Source organism: Heterodontus francisci, chromosome 27 (assembly GCF_036365525.1).
Source record: "Heterodontus francisci isolate sHetFra1 chromosome 27, sHetFra1.hap1, whole genome shotgun sequence".
NCBI lineage: Eukaryota > Metazoa > Chordata > Chondrichthyes > Heterodontiformes > Heterodontidae > Heterodontus > Heterodontus francisci.
Window position 1 is genome coordinate 58,381,316 of NC_090397.1, and position 13,661 is coordinate 58,394,976.

At 42.9% G+C, this 13,661-nt stretch overlaps 1 protein-coding gene across 1 annotated transcript in view; it reads right to left on the reverse strand.

Moving 5' to 3' along the window:
• Positions 1 to 409: 409 nt before the first annotated feature.
• lrguk (leucine-rich repeats and guanylate kinase domain containing) overlaps positions 410 to 13,661 on the reverse strand; it is a 152,717-nt gene continuing 139,465 nt past the window's right edge. The window contains exons 19-20 of the mRNA XM_068059449.1: positions 4,815 to 4,990; positions 410 to 662 (exon numbers count right to left, since the gene is read on the reverse strand). Coding sequence (XP_067915550.1) covers positions 448 to 662; positions 4,815 to 4,990 — 391 coding nt within the window. The 3' untranslated portion in view covers positions 410 to 447. The remainder of the gene's footprint in view (positions 663 to 4,814; positions 4,991 to 13,661) is intronic.

The following is a 13,661-nucleotide window of genomic DNA, read 5'->3' on the forward strand; positions in this document are numbered from 1 at the left end:
AGCACATAATAATAAGAAATGAAGCTCCTCCAGCCCTACAACACTCCAAGGTCTCTGCGCTCCTCTGATTCTGGCCTCTTGTGCATCTCCACTTTCATCCATCGGTGGCCATGCCTTCAGCTACCTAGTACCTAAGTGTTGGAATTTCCTCCCTAAACCTCTCTGCCTCTCTCTCCTCCTTTAAGTCACTCCCTAAAACCTACCTCTGTGACCAAGCCTTTGGCCACCTATCTCCTGATGTAGCTTCAAGTCAAATTATATCTGATAACGCTCCTGTGAAGCACCTTGGAGTGATTTTACTACATTAAAGCCATTATATAAATAACAGTAGTTGTTGCTGGTGGAAATAGAGGAGTAGAAAGAGATAAATTAAAAGCAAAATACCAATAACAGAACTTTTAATGTTGTTATGACAGAGGTGGTTTTAAATCTCAAGTTAATAAACTTTCATTTCAATGTACAAATAGCTTGCTTTGGGCTGTCGGGGATCTCAGCTGTTGTTCGCGCTGATGGAATCGGAGGCAGAATGGACTTGATATTGGCTCCAAGTCGAGCAGAAGGAGGAGACAATATCTTGTGGACTGAAGGACACCTGGATGCGGGCTCTTTTTTACAGGGCTCTGGCCTTGCTTCCTCCAGAGTGTCTATAGAAACCAGATCACCTGCATAACATCAAAACAAATGTTTGAACATAATGTAATAACCCCCTTTTTTTTGTTGAAAAAAAGCAAAAAAGTGTTTTGATGAACTTGTTTAAACTTCTCACTATTCCCTCTTCCTCTGCTGCTCCCCTGCTCAATTGCACACATATAAATTTCTATTTGCTTTGACACTGAAAATGATTCAGGACTGGCATTTGTGCAGCAATGGATTTAGACCTTAGAGATTTGGGTGCAGATTCAGTCCAGCCAGATGGAGTCACAAAGTCAATATGGAAAAGGAAGATCATTTGGCTTAGTTCATCGACACAAAAAAAGGCCATCGCCAATCATGGCATGCAGTTGTTCCTTAAATGGAGCAAAGGCTTTCATCTCCATTATTCTACCTGGAGGTCCATTCCATGTGTTGATCACCAGTGGGGGTTGATTTTAACTTGGCCATATTGGCAGTGATGAAATGCAGAAGAGATTTATTGGAATGGTACCAGGGATGAGGGATTTCAGTGATGTCAAGATACTGGAGACGATGTGGTTGTTCTCCTTAGAACAGAGAAGGTTAAGAAGAGATTTGATAGAGATGTTCAAAATCATGAATAGTTTGATAGTGTAAAAAAGGAAAAACTGTTTCCAGTAACAGAAGGGTTGGTAACCAGAGGGTATAGGTTTAGGGTGATTGACAAAAAAACAGGGGCAACATGAGGAAATTTTTTTGTACAAAGCTGTTGCAATCTGGAATGCACTGCCTGAAAGGGTGGTAGAAGCAGATTCAATAACTTTCAAACGGGAATCGGATAAATACTAGAAGGGAAAGGAAAACATTTGCAGAGCTAAAGGGAAAGAGAAGGGGAATGGGTCTAATTCTATAGCTCTTTCAAAGAGCCGGCACAGGCATGATGGGCTAATTGGCCTCCTTCTTTCCTGTTTAATTCCCTAATTCTATGGTAACAGCCTCAACATGGGGTCTAGTAAGCTTATTATCCCACTAACACCAAAGCTCCAGCTGCTGCTATGTATAAAGGAGCCTGGTGCTTGACAGCTGAAGCACCAGCTCATTTCTGGGCAGTAGGCCTTTTAATAAGCAAATCAGAATCCTACGACGTACATAGGACCCCAAATTGCCTTTTTAGGATAGAATTGAGCCAAGCATGCAATGCACACATTCTGACCAGTTTTACTGGTAGTACAGAAGTGTTCCTCCTGGCCCCACAAAAATAATCTGGGCAGCTGCTGCCGTGGGATTACCTTGAACTCGGCAATTGTGACCCCTTCAACTTCAGGACTTACCTTGGTGCTCCTGGACTACCCAATATTGATACCTACATTTACAACAGTGACTAAACTTCAGAAGTACCTCATTAGCTTTGAGGTGTTTTGTGATGTCCGGAGGCTGTGAAAGGCTGTAGTTTGTTGTTGTTCTCCAGCGGCCTGAATCTTGCAAACCAGATTGGGACTCCCATGTGATGCTCACGGTTCTCCAGTTTTATTTAAGTGAGGCTTGGGCCTTGAAATGACGCCAGCGTTTTAGTTTCTGTCACATTCTGCTGGTTGGCCACTCAAAGATTAAAATCTCCCCTGTCGTGAGGAAGAATTTCCTGCCATCAGTTCTAAGTTTGCCTTTTACCAGTTTTGACCCACGCCGCCTTATCCTGTCCTCATGGTTTGGTGCAAAGTTGTGTTCTGGATCTATCTCTTGCTTACCATTTGCTATCTTATACAGAGTGGCGCAGTGGTTAGCACCGCAGCCTCATAGCTCCAGCGACCTGGGTTCGGTTCTGCGTACTACTTGTGTGGAGTTTGCAAGTTCTCCCTGTGACCGCGTGGGTTTCCGCCGGGTGCTCTGGTTTCCTCCCACAGCCAAAGACTTGCAGGTTTATAGGTAAATTGGCCATTGTAAATTACCCCTAGTATAGGTAGGAGAATAGTGGGGATGTGGTAGGGAATATGGGATTAATGCAGGATTAGTATAAATGGGTGGTTTGATGGTTGGCACAGACTCGGTGGGCTGAAGGGCCTGTTTCAGTGCTGTATCACTCTATGACTTCTATAAAATCACCTGTCAGTCAACTACTTTCAAGATTGAGAAGCTCAAGTTTCTCCAGTGCTGCCTCAAACCTCAGTCCTGTGAAATGGGTGTTCGACGCACAGCGCTCTTCTGAACTGCCTCTGAGGCTTGAAAGTTTCTCTTGTGCCAATTCCACCTGCTGACTGTAAGGCTCCTATGTGAAATGATGTGGACTGTAAAGGGGATTTGAGATTGTGGTTGATGCACCCTGTTGGGACAAAGTACAGTGAGCTCGACTCTGCATCTAACAAGGCTATACCTGTCCTGGGAGTGCTTGATGCTGAAGCCAGTTGCTTAAATCATGACTCTCATTCCCAAGCACCAATATCCTTCAGCTTGACAAGCACAAAATTCAGAAAAAAAGCCAGTAGAAAAAAAAACTCTAAGAGAATAAACAATTATTTTGCAGTTGCTGAATTGGTTGACTTGCAGGTTGCATTTTTTTCATTTAAGGAAAATCTCTTACAGAATAAAAGCGACAAGTGTGACAGAAAAACAGCAGAAAAATGCTCAGTTCTTTAAAAATATATTCCTCTGTCAACAGGATTGCCGTGCCCTGGAGCAGTTTGCACAGATTCGCACCTGGCACCACCCAGCGCTACCTCCCACCCCCAACCATCCATACACCCACAGCAAATTCCTGATGTGACAGCCAAGCCACCAGATACAGCCTGTGTGCTTTCTCACAGGGAGGAATGAAGGGATGGTATTCTGCAGTAACTCTTGACCACTTGTGTATAGAATCATAGAACAGTTCAACACAGAATGAGGCCATTCAGCTCATCGAGTCTCTTTTGAAGAGCAATCCAGTTAGTCCCACTCCCCATCTCTTTCCCCATATTCATGCAATTTTTTTCTATTTAAAGTATTTATTCAATTCCCTTTTGAATGCCACTTATATATCTGGTTCTACCACCCTATCAGGCAGTGCATTCCAAGTGCTAACGAATTGTGCATAAAGAAGTTCTTCCCATGTCACCAATGTAAACAGCAGGGTTGGACAGTGAGTTTAATACAAGATGGGTAAGGCAGAGAGCCGCGGGCTGGTTACAGGAAGAATGCACTGGGTAGGAAAAACAGATGAAAAGCAGATTGAAGTACTGTTGTCTGAATCTATTCCAACAGAAGCTTAATCAGACCGGTCGTATGCCTTGCAAGGCCCCATCCCACAGGCATCTTAGGGCCCTTACAATTTTGATGAGCAAATGTGGAACTTTTATATATAATTGCAAAAACTTCTCTGATTAAGTGAATCAGATCTGAAACCCCAACACCATTTGAACTGAATAATGTCATCATTCAAGTCACCATCATCATAAAGCCAAAGTACACCGAAGGGCGTAGTTAAAGTTGAAAAGGATAGTGGATAAGAAGAGGTAGCAAAGACCTATTTATTAGACAATACCCAGTTTGGGGTTAAGAATCTTGTAAATTTTACGAGGAAGGGAAGACTGAGGGAGGCAAGGATTTTATCGAATTGATGTACCGGTAAAGAAGGATTTAAGAGTAGCAGACTGTGCAAGGAGTCTTGATTTTAATAGTATAGAATGCTGGGAAGAGGAAGAGCACCATGGGAGAGGAGGAGGATCGAGCAGCAAAATATCGGAACGGCAACGACCAAAGTGCTATTGATAAAATGGAGCTGTTATAGAGAGTGAGGGACAGCTAGGAGGACAGAGCACACAGAAGAACTGCCCATCAGACAACAAGCTATTTCTTGTATTCTTTCCCAGAATATGAGAGATGATGACAGAATAACATCAAGTGGATTGGGTTGAAGGGAGGAAAGACAACCTTTAAGTGACTTTCTGATGTGCCATCTCTCAGCCAAACACATAACTGATGAAGAAGTTCTTGGCTGCAACAACTCCATCACCTGGTGGTGTTCTGAGATGAGCCAGGAGAGATAAGTCATCGTTTTCTTACATTCTCTTGTAAGTATTTTTTAAAGGGTTTAACTTTATCTATATATAAAAAACACAAAACAAAAGTAGTTGATAGTTTGAAAATCCCATTCAATTCTCTTCCAAATCCTTGATTCCTTCCACCCTGCCTTATTTAGCAGCTACCTTTGCTGTAGTGGGTAAACAAACCTTCCAGTGTTTTCTTCAGTCCTGAAATATCCAGACTTTTATACGGATATAGGGATGCCTGAGACAAAAATTCCATTGAGGAGTCAGAATATTGCTCCACTGGCTTAATAATTTCTGAAAATACTTCGACTGATGAAAACGATGACTCTTGAAAAGCGACATGGGTTGCATCAGAGCTGGTGGAAAAAGCAGTAACATGGTTAGTGGCCAGGGACTATATGGAAGCAGTCAATCTTTCATCGGTATTACTATTTTACAAGAGCAAAAACACTAGTGGGAGCTAAACATTTATTTGGGATTGGAATCAGCCCAGACTGATGGTCTCCTGTCTGCCAACTGAAAGATCCTCAGTATACTTGGCAGTGTATTCAACTACAGAGCCATTGGGAGCTTCAGACTGCAGCACACCCACACCCCTCTGAAGAAATGTGTTTTCATAAAATGTTGGGTCAATACCGTCAAAGGGAGGATTTCAAGAGATGTGCCTTGAAGGAACAAATCAAACCCAAAGTGATTACCTCGGCATTCCCATATCCAGTGGCTATACAAAAGCATGAAAATGTAAAATAAAATTTTGGAAAAAACACAGCAGGCCCTTCAGCATCTGAACAAGTTTGGTTCAATGTTTGTGTTGAGATAGCAGGGGTAATTTTCCCCTTCACTGCTTGGATGCTAAACTGGTGGAGCAGATCGCCCAGCTGTTATAGAACCTGCCCGAATTTCATTTCCACTGATTTCAATCTGCCAGTTTACTGCCCAAGCAGCGAAGGTGAAAATAACACCGCCCCCCCCTATCCTCACCACTCCACAGTGTGTCAGAACCAGTACAGAGGAAGGCTTTCTACTCAAAGCATTATAATCCAGCTATTTTGTTTTCAGATAGTGACAAGCTTGTTATGTTTCTTCAGCATTTTAAGCTGGAAGCAAACCTATGCTTCCTAGCTCTGGTATAGTACTGTGTACTCTTCCTGTCATACCACACCATATATTACATATAAGCAAATGAATTACTCTAAACATATGGATGCAACTTATATCCTAGTACAACTTCTAACTTGTTGATAGTTTTTTATTGAAGAAAACAGAATAATTATTTAAAAAGAGACAGAAAATTAATTGATGTGATTTCGAACTGGGATTTTTAAATTACTGATTCATTGGGGTCCATTACAAATGTAGCATCAATGCAAAGTGATGTAAATGCAGCCTGAAACCAGTGTCAGGGCAAGATCTGACACCAGAACAAAGTGGAGTAAGACTATGGAGAAGGCAGTTTTGAGTCTTAGCACCCTATTTCCTCTGCACAAGATTAGCATTGCTGTGAAACTGAAACAGCCTTATACTGATGTTAAATGTTTAATGTAAATGTATCTTTACATGCTGTTTTCAAAATAGAGTTATTTATTTTAAATATAGAGCAGAAAAATGCAGAGTAAAGGAGCACATCACAAGGACAGCTCTTCTAAAACAGGCTGAAAATGTGGAGTCAGTCAAAAGTGGCAGCAGTGATTTAGCTACAGCCTTTGCTGGCTTCCAATGTTGAGTGATGAATGTGGGTCATTCTGATGTGTCAGATCCAGCAGCATTTCCTAGCTTTTTGGTTGAATTGGCTTTTTATTAAATCTACGCATATTGAAAATTCTCACAGCAAAATGTGTACAATTGAAGCAGTCAGTAGAGTTTCGGCAACATTTATATCTTCGCATAAACAACCTACAGAAATATAGATATGAAGAACAGGTCAAGAATGGAACCTATTATTCAATGGTATAACCTCTGTACACCTGAGTTGTCATGGTTTACACACTACAGTCCTCCCTGTCCTCACTCCTATCGTATCACCATATTCCCCAAAGTAATAATGATTTATAAATACATCCTGAAATTGGTGATATTACTCAAACTTTTTTTTAAGGATCATTGTAATCAAAGATTGACTAAAAAAGGACTAATTTTATTAACATTTAAAACAGCTCAGTCTGGTTGCCTAATTGCCACTTTGTCAGTTACTTATTGATAGGGGAACATTGCTAAATTGCAGACTCAAACTGACATAGAATGTATTTACAGAACATTACATTGTAAAACAAAGCATACTATTTTGTTCTTGTACAAGATCTTCGTGAAGCCTCAGTTACAAAACTGCATCCAGTTTTGTCACCTCATATGTTGATGATATCAAGGCTTTGGAGAGGAGGAGCACGAGATTAATTTCCAGTTTAAAGCATCTTAGTTGCCAAGATAGACTCAAAGAACTGGGACTTTAGAGCAGTGTAAACTTAGGGGCAATTTGATCAATGTTTATAAGATGATGACGAAACTAGATTGTGCTTGTGTAGACAGTTTATTTCAACTATATAGCTAAGGGATGACAGGGGTCATAATGTCAGGTTAAGTAAAGGTAGAACTAGATTAGATATTAGGAGATGGTTCTTTTCCCAGAGAATAGAGGACCCATGGAACAGGTTGCTGGCTTGTATGGTGAACGCTGAGCCACTGGATTCCTTTAAGCTGGACCTGTATTTGGCTGGAGTGGAGACCACTTTGCACAGGTATAACATTAATCAGGGCCAGAGTGGTCTCCTGGACTAGTTTTGATCACCTAAAGGGATCGGAAAGGAAATTAACTGAATCAATTGCTCATAGGCCAAAACAATGAAGCTACGCAAGGGCATGTGTGCGAAAGGTGGTAGAGATGCTCGACTGGACACAACTAGAGCGGAACAAAAGATTGGGAATTTATATGGAAAAGATTAAGCACAGCAAAAGAACCCAAAAGGCAAGCAAATAAAATAATCATAGTATACTTTAAAATACTGCTTCATGTGTCAAAAAATAAATTTCCTGGGAGGGCCATGGCCCCCAAAAACCCCTGTAGAAGATAAATTTGACCCCCCCCCCCCCCCCCCAAACCCCACCGAGCTCATTTCTCCCTTCAAAAATTTATAAACCAACCCTGCAAAAATTATACTTTTGTGTACTTGTGTTTTGCTTCTTTCCTGTAATACACTGGAATATTAGGTGTAGCTGCAAATTAAGTCAGGACAAATTTCTTTTCTCGCTGCACTTTCACTCAAACTACTTCTTTTTGTATGCCATTTGTGATTAGATTGTTTTCACATTACAAACAAACTAAATCGCTGTTAGTTGCCATTCAGGGAGATGTTCTGCAAAATTTAAGAGCCATAGTAGCGTTAAAAAATGCAGTAGCCAGTGTGTTGCTGAGCCACAAAGTTCAGAAAGCCAAAGGTTTAATCACCTAGTCTGTACTTAATTAGCTGATATTGGCCTAGATACAGCTGCAGAGCTACAATTGGCCTTGGAGGGGAAAAACTTCAGTTATGCTTAATGCTCCTGATTGCTACCTGGTGGTTCTCTACATGTGTGGCTGTCAAGCATCTAATTCTGGCCTCTTGCGCATTCCCCAGTTTTCATTTCCCCACCACTGGCAGCTGTGCCTTCAGCTGCCTGGGCCCTAAGCTGTGGAATTCATTCCCTAAAGCTGTCTGCCTCTCCACCTCTCCCTCCATTAAGATGCTCCTGAAAACCTACCTCTTTGACCAAGCTTTTGATCACCTGTCATAATATCTCCTTATGCGTCAAAATTTTGTTTTATAATCACTCGTGAAGGATCTTGAGATGTTTTTACTATGCCATATAAATGCAAGTTGTTGTTGTCATGGATAGGAATATGCTGGGTTGTGATACCCTTTCCGGTGGAATAGCCTGCCAAAACCCATTACCAAGGCCCACACATGAAGAATGGGTACTTGTGGCAGCACCCGTGCAATTGTGCCTTAAAATATATAGCAGCAACTTCAGGAGAGGAGGGAAGAAAACACATTGGCAACATAAGAGCAAATTGAGAGGTGGAGAGGCTGAAGCAATTACATACCACAGAATGTGACCCAGTCAGGAGGTGTGTCCAGAACACATTGTGTCGTTGGGAGCTACAAAATCCAATCCTTTTCAAAGGAGATGCCAATGGAGAAAGTATTCATCTGTTATCAGAAGTTGGGAAATGCTAAATATTACCACAGAATCCTTTGCACTCCCACAGAAAAGGATCTGTAACAGTTGGAACTGAAGTACAGAGAGCAAAAATCTTTGCAGTGGATGTCTAATATAGCATGAAAGTATCTACGGCTGTTTGGCATTGTGCCAACGAAAAGCTATAAATCTCTCAGGCCTGGCTTGTGAGGTGCATCTGATTATCTGGAGTGGCCGCTTTCAAGGACATCTGTTTATGGCATAATTAATCATCCTTCCAAAACTTGGATTGCCTCCCAAAGGCAGAGCCTGTACCCAATATATATATGAGACAGCAGAGGCAGTGCTCATGGGATTTTAGATGACAAGAGGGTTGAGTAAGATAAGAGAGTGTCCTTTTCACTTCCTGTCCCTTCCACAGCCTGCCACCCCTCCGCATCTTCTGGCAATGTCTACGGATGATCATCAACTTGCTGTACATGCTTCCAGAGGGAGATTACTTTGTTCACTGCCTGTGGGGCCAAAATATTGCTGATGCAAAATACAAATGGGTTCTATGGCAGTGATTGCCTCAAGAGCTGGATGAATTCCCAACCTGCTGATATAGGGTGCAGATATTGGGGAATGTTTGTGATTAGAATGATAAAGTTGCACACACATTTTGCAGAAACAGTGCAAGGCACTGCTCATTGTGAGTTAGAGGATATGCTGTTTTAGAACATTAAGTGTGTTATGCAACATAACAAACAATGTACTCTTATAGTCCATTCAACTGCAAATCTTCTGTAAATGGTCAGTCTTACTGTCAGTTGTAAAGAGTTTCCACATTTCCTAAGAAATTTGTATATGGCTAAACTGCATGTAATCAAATTATTCAATTTAAATCACAAGTTTGCATATGAGCCTATCATTACAATGGGATAAATTTGAATTTGACCAATCAGCTGTAAGTATGACAAAGAAATCTGTCGAAGTTGTAAGGGCAGAATGTGACATTAGAATGCGACATCTAAAGTGTGTTACTCCCTCTTGCTGGCAAAAATCCCTTGGGAGCCTACCCTGCTTTGGTAATGACTCTGACCCAGGAAAATGGCCTGGGGTCACAACAGGATTGAAGGGGCAGGTGGAAGTACTGTCCTGTCCTGTCCCAATGGAAAGAGAAGAATTTCATAATATAGACAGATATAGATTTTAAATTAAACCATGGAAGCCTGGCATATCCCCCATTCTACCGTTACCATCAAGCCAGGGGACCAAACCTGGTTCAATGAAGAGTGCAGGAGGGAATGCCAGGAGCAGCACCAGGTCAGTCTGGTGAAGCTACAACACAGGACTACTTGCTTGCCAAACAGCAGAAGCAGCATATAATAGACAGGGCTAAGCGATCCCACAACCAATGGATCAGATCTAAGCTCTGCAGACCTGCTACATCCAATCATGAATGGTGGTGGACAATTGAACAATTAACAGGAAGAGGAGGCTCCACAAATATCCCCATCCTCAACGATGGGGGAGCCCAGCACATCACTGCAAAAGACAAAGCTGAAGCATTTGCATCCATCTTCAGCCAGAAGTACCGAGTGGATGATCCATCTCAGTCTCCTCCTGAGATCTCCAGCATCAAAGATGCCAGTCTTCAGCCAATCCGATTCACTCCACAAGATATCAAGAAACGGCTGAAGGCACCAGATACTGCAAAGGCTACCGGTCCTGACAACATTCTGGCAATAGTACTGAAGACTTGTCCTAAAGAATTAGCTGTGCCCCTAGCCAAGTTGTTCCAGTACAGCTACAACATAGGCATCTACCCGGCAATGTAGAAGATTGCCCAGATATGTTCTTCCACAAAAAGCAGGACAAATCCAATCCGGCCAATTACTAGCCCATCAATCTAGTCAATCATCAGCAAAGTGATGGAGCGTGCCATTGACAATGCTATCAATGTCAGAAATTACTCAGCAATAACCTGCTCATTGATGCTCAGTTTGGCTTCCGTCAGGTAGAGGCCTGCTCAGGTCGGGAAAAAGGAACCCGACCCAATCCCAACCGAACCACAGCAGCCCGAGCCCGACCTGGCCCGACGCCCTCTAATTTAGCCCCGGGCCCGACTCGACCAGAGCCCGACCCGACCATCCGTTTACTTACCTTCCTGACACCGAACCTGCAGGAAGCTGCAGTACATGTGCAATGACATCATAGTGACTTCACTCGCTCACTGCGCAGACTCAGTTTCGTCCTGGACTCCCAGCTCAGGTAAGTTTTTTAACTTCAATACTTACCAGCAGACCACTTACTGTGTGTGTCTGGCCCGACCCAACCCAACTCAACCTGAACTCGGCCCGACCCGACCCCAGCCCAAATGCCGGACCCTGAAGATGGGCCTGACCCGACCCGAACCCGGCACATGTCGTCGATTCCCGTCGGGTTCGGGTCGGGTAGCAGGCCTCTACTGCCAGGGCCATTTGGCTCCAACCTCATTACAACCTTGGTCAAAACATGGACAAAAAGAAGTGAAATGAGAGGGACTGACCTTGACATTAAAGTAGCATTTGATCAAAGGTGGCATCAAGGAGCCCGAGAAAAACTGAAGTCAGTGGGAATCAAGGGAAAATGCTCCACGGTTGGAGTCATACCCAGCACAAAAGAAGATAGTTCTGGCTGTTGGAGGCCAATCATCTCAGCCCCAGGACTCCCAGGGCAACTCCCTCCCTCCCGACTATATATCACCATGTTGCCACCTCTGGTGCATCTGTCCTGCCATTGGGACAGGGCATACCCAGGGACATACCCATGGTGGAATATGGGACATTGGCTGTAAGATATGATTCTCTGCGTATGACTACATAAGGTTGTCACTTGACTGGTCTGTGAGATAGCTCTCCCAATTTTGGCACAAGTCCCCAGATGATAGTGAGGAGGACTTGGCAGGGTGAACTGGGTAGTGCATTTATTGTTTCTGGAGCCTAGATAAATGCCAGGTGGTCCGTCCAGTTTTAGTATTAAACATTTCTGTTGCAGTTGGATACAATTGAGTGGCTTGCTGGCTATTTCAGATGGCAGTTAAGAGTCAACCACATTGCTGTGGGTCTGCAGTCACATGTAGGGCAGATCGGGTGAGGATGGCAGATTTCCTTTCCTAAAGGACATGAGTGAACCAGATGGGTTTTTACAGAAATCTGGTAGTTCATGGTTACCATTACTGAGACTACCTTTTAATTCCAGATTTATTAATTAATTGAATTTAAATACCACCAGCTGCAGTGTTGGGATTTGAACTCATGTAGAGCACCACGGCGGGATGAGATGCTTGCAAGAATACTGAGGGAAATGAGAGTGGAAATTGTGGAGGCACTGGCCATAATTTTCCAGCTTCCTTAGACTCAGAGGTGGTGCCAGAGGACTGGAGAATTGCAAATGTTACACCCTTGTTCAAAAAAGGATGTAAAGATAAGCCCAGCAACTACAGGCCAGTCAGTTTAACTTCGGTGGTGGGGAAACTTCTGGAAACAATACTTCAGGACCAAATTAATAGTCACATGGACAAATGCGGCTCAATTAAGGAAAGCCAGCACATATTCGTTAAGGGAAATTCATGTTTAACTAACTTGCTAGAGTTTTTTGAAGAAGTAACAGAGAGGGTTGCTGAGAAAAGTGCTGTTGATGTGGTGTACATGAAATTCCAAAAGGCATTTGATGTAGTATCGCACAACAGACTTGTGAGCAAAAATATAGCTCATGGAAATAAAAGGGACAGTAGCAACATGGATACAAAATTGGAGGAGTGACAGGAAACAGACAGTAATGGTTAATGGATGCTGTTTGGGCTGGAGGAAGATTTGCAGTGGAGTTCCCCAGGAGTCAGTGTTGGGAGCCTTACTCTTCCTGATATATATTAATGACCTAGACCTTGGTGTACAGAGCACAATTTCAAAATATGCACATGTTACGAAACTTGGAAGCATTGTGAACTGTGAGGAGGATAGCGTAGAAAAGGCCATAGACAAGTTGGTGAATGGGCGGACAAGTGACAGATGAAGTTCAATGCGGAGTAATATGAAGTGATTCATTTTGGTAAGAAGAACATGGAGAAACAATATAACATAAAGGGTACAACTCTAAAGGGGATGCAACAGCAGAAGGACCTGGGGGTATATGTGCGTAAGTCATTGCAGGACAGGTTGAGAGTGCGGTTAATAAAGCACACAATATCCTAGGCTTTATTAATAGGGGCATAGCATACAAGAGCAAGGAAGTTATGTCGCATTTGTATAAGACACTAGTTCGGCCTCAGCTGGAGTACTGTGTCCGGTTCTGAGCGTCACACTTTAGGAAATATGTGAAGGCATTGGAGAGAGTACAGAAACGATTCAAGAGAATGGTTCCAGGGATGATGAACTTCAATTATCATAGAGTTATACAGCACAGAAATAGGCCCTTCAGCCCACCACATCCGCGCCGGCCATCAAGCCTATCTATTCTAATCCCATTTTCCAGCACTTGGCCCGTAGTCTTGTATGCTATGGTGTTTCAAGTGCTCATCTAAATACTTATTAAATGTTGTGAGGGTTCCTGCCTCTACCACCCCTTCAGACAGTGTGTTCCCGATTCCAACCACCCTCTGGGTGAAAAACATTTTCCTCAAATCCCCTCTAAACCTCCTGCCCCTTACCTTTAATCTATGCCCCCTGGTTATTGACACCTCTGCTAAGGGAAAAAGTTTCTTCCTATCTAAGACTCTCATAATTTTGTATACCTCAATCAGGTCCCCCCTCAGCCTTCTCTGCTCTAAGGAAAACAACCTAGCCTAGACCTTCAGTCTCTCTTCATAGCTGAAATGCTCCAGCCCAGGCAACATCC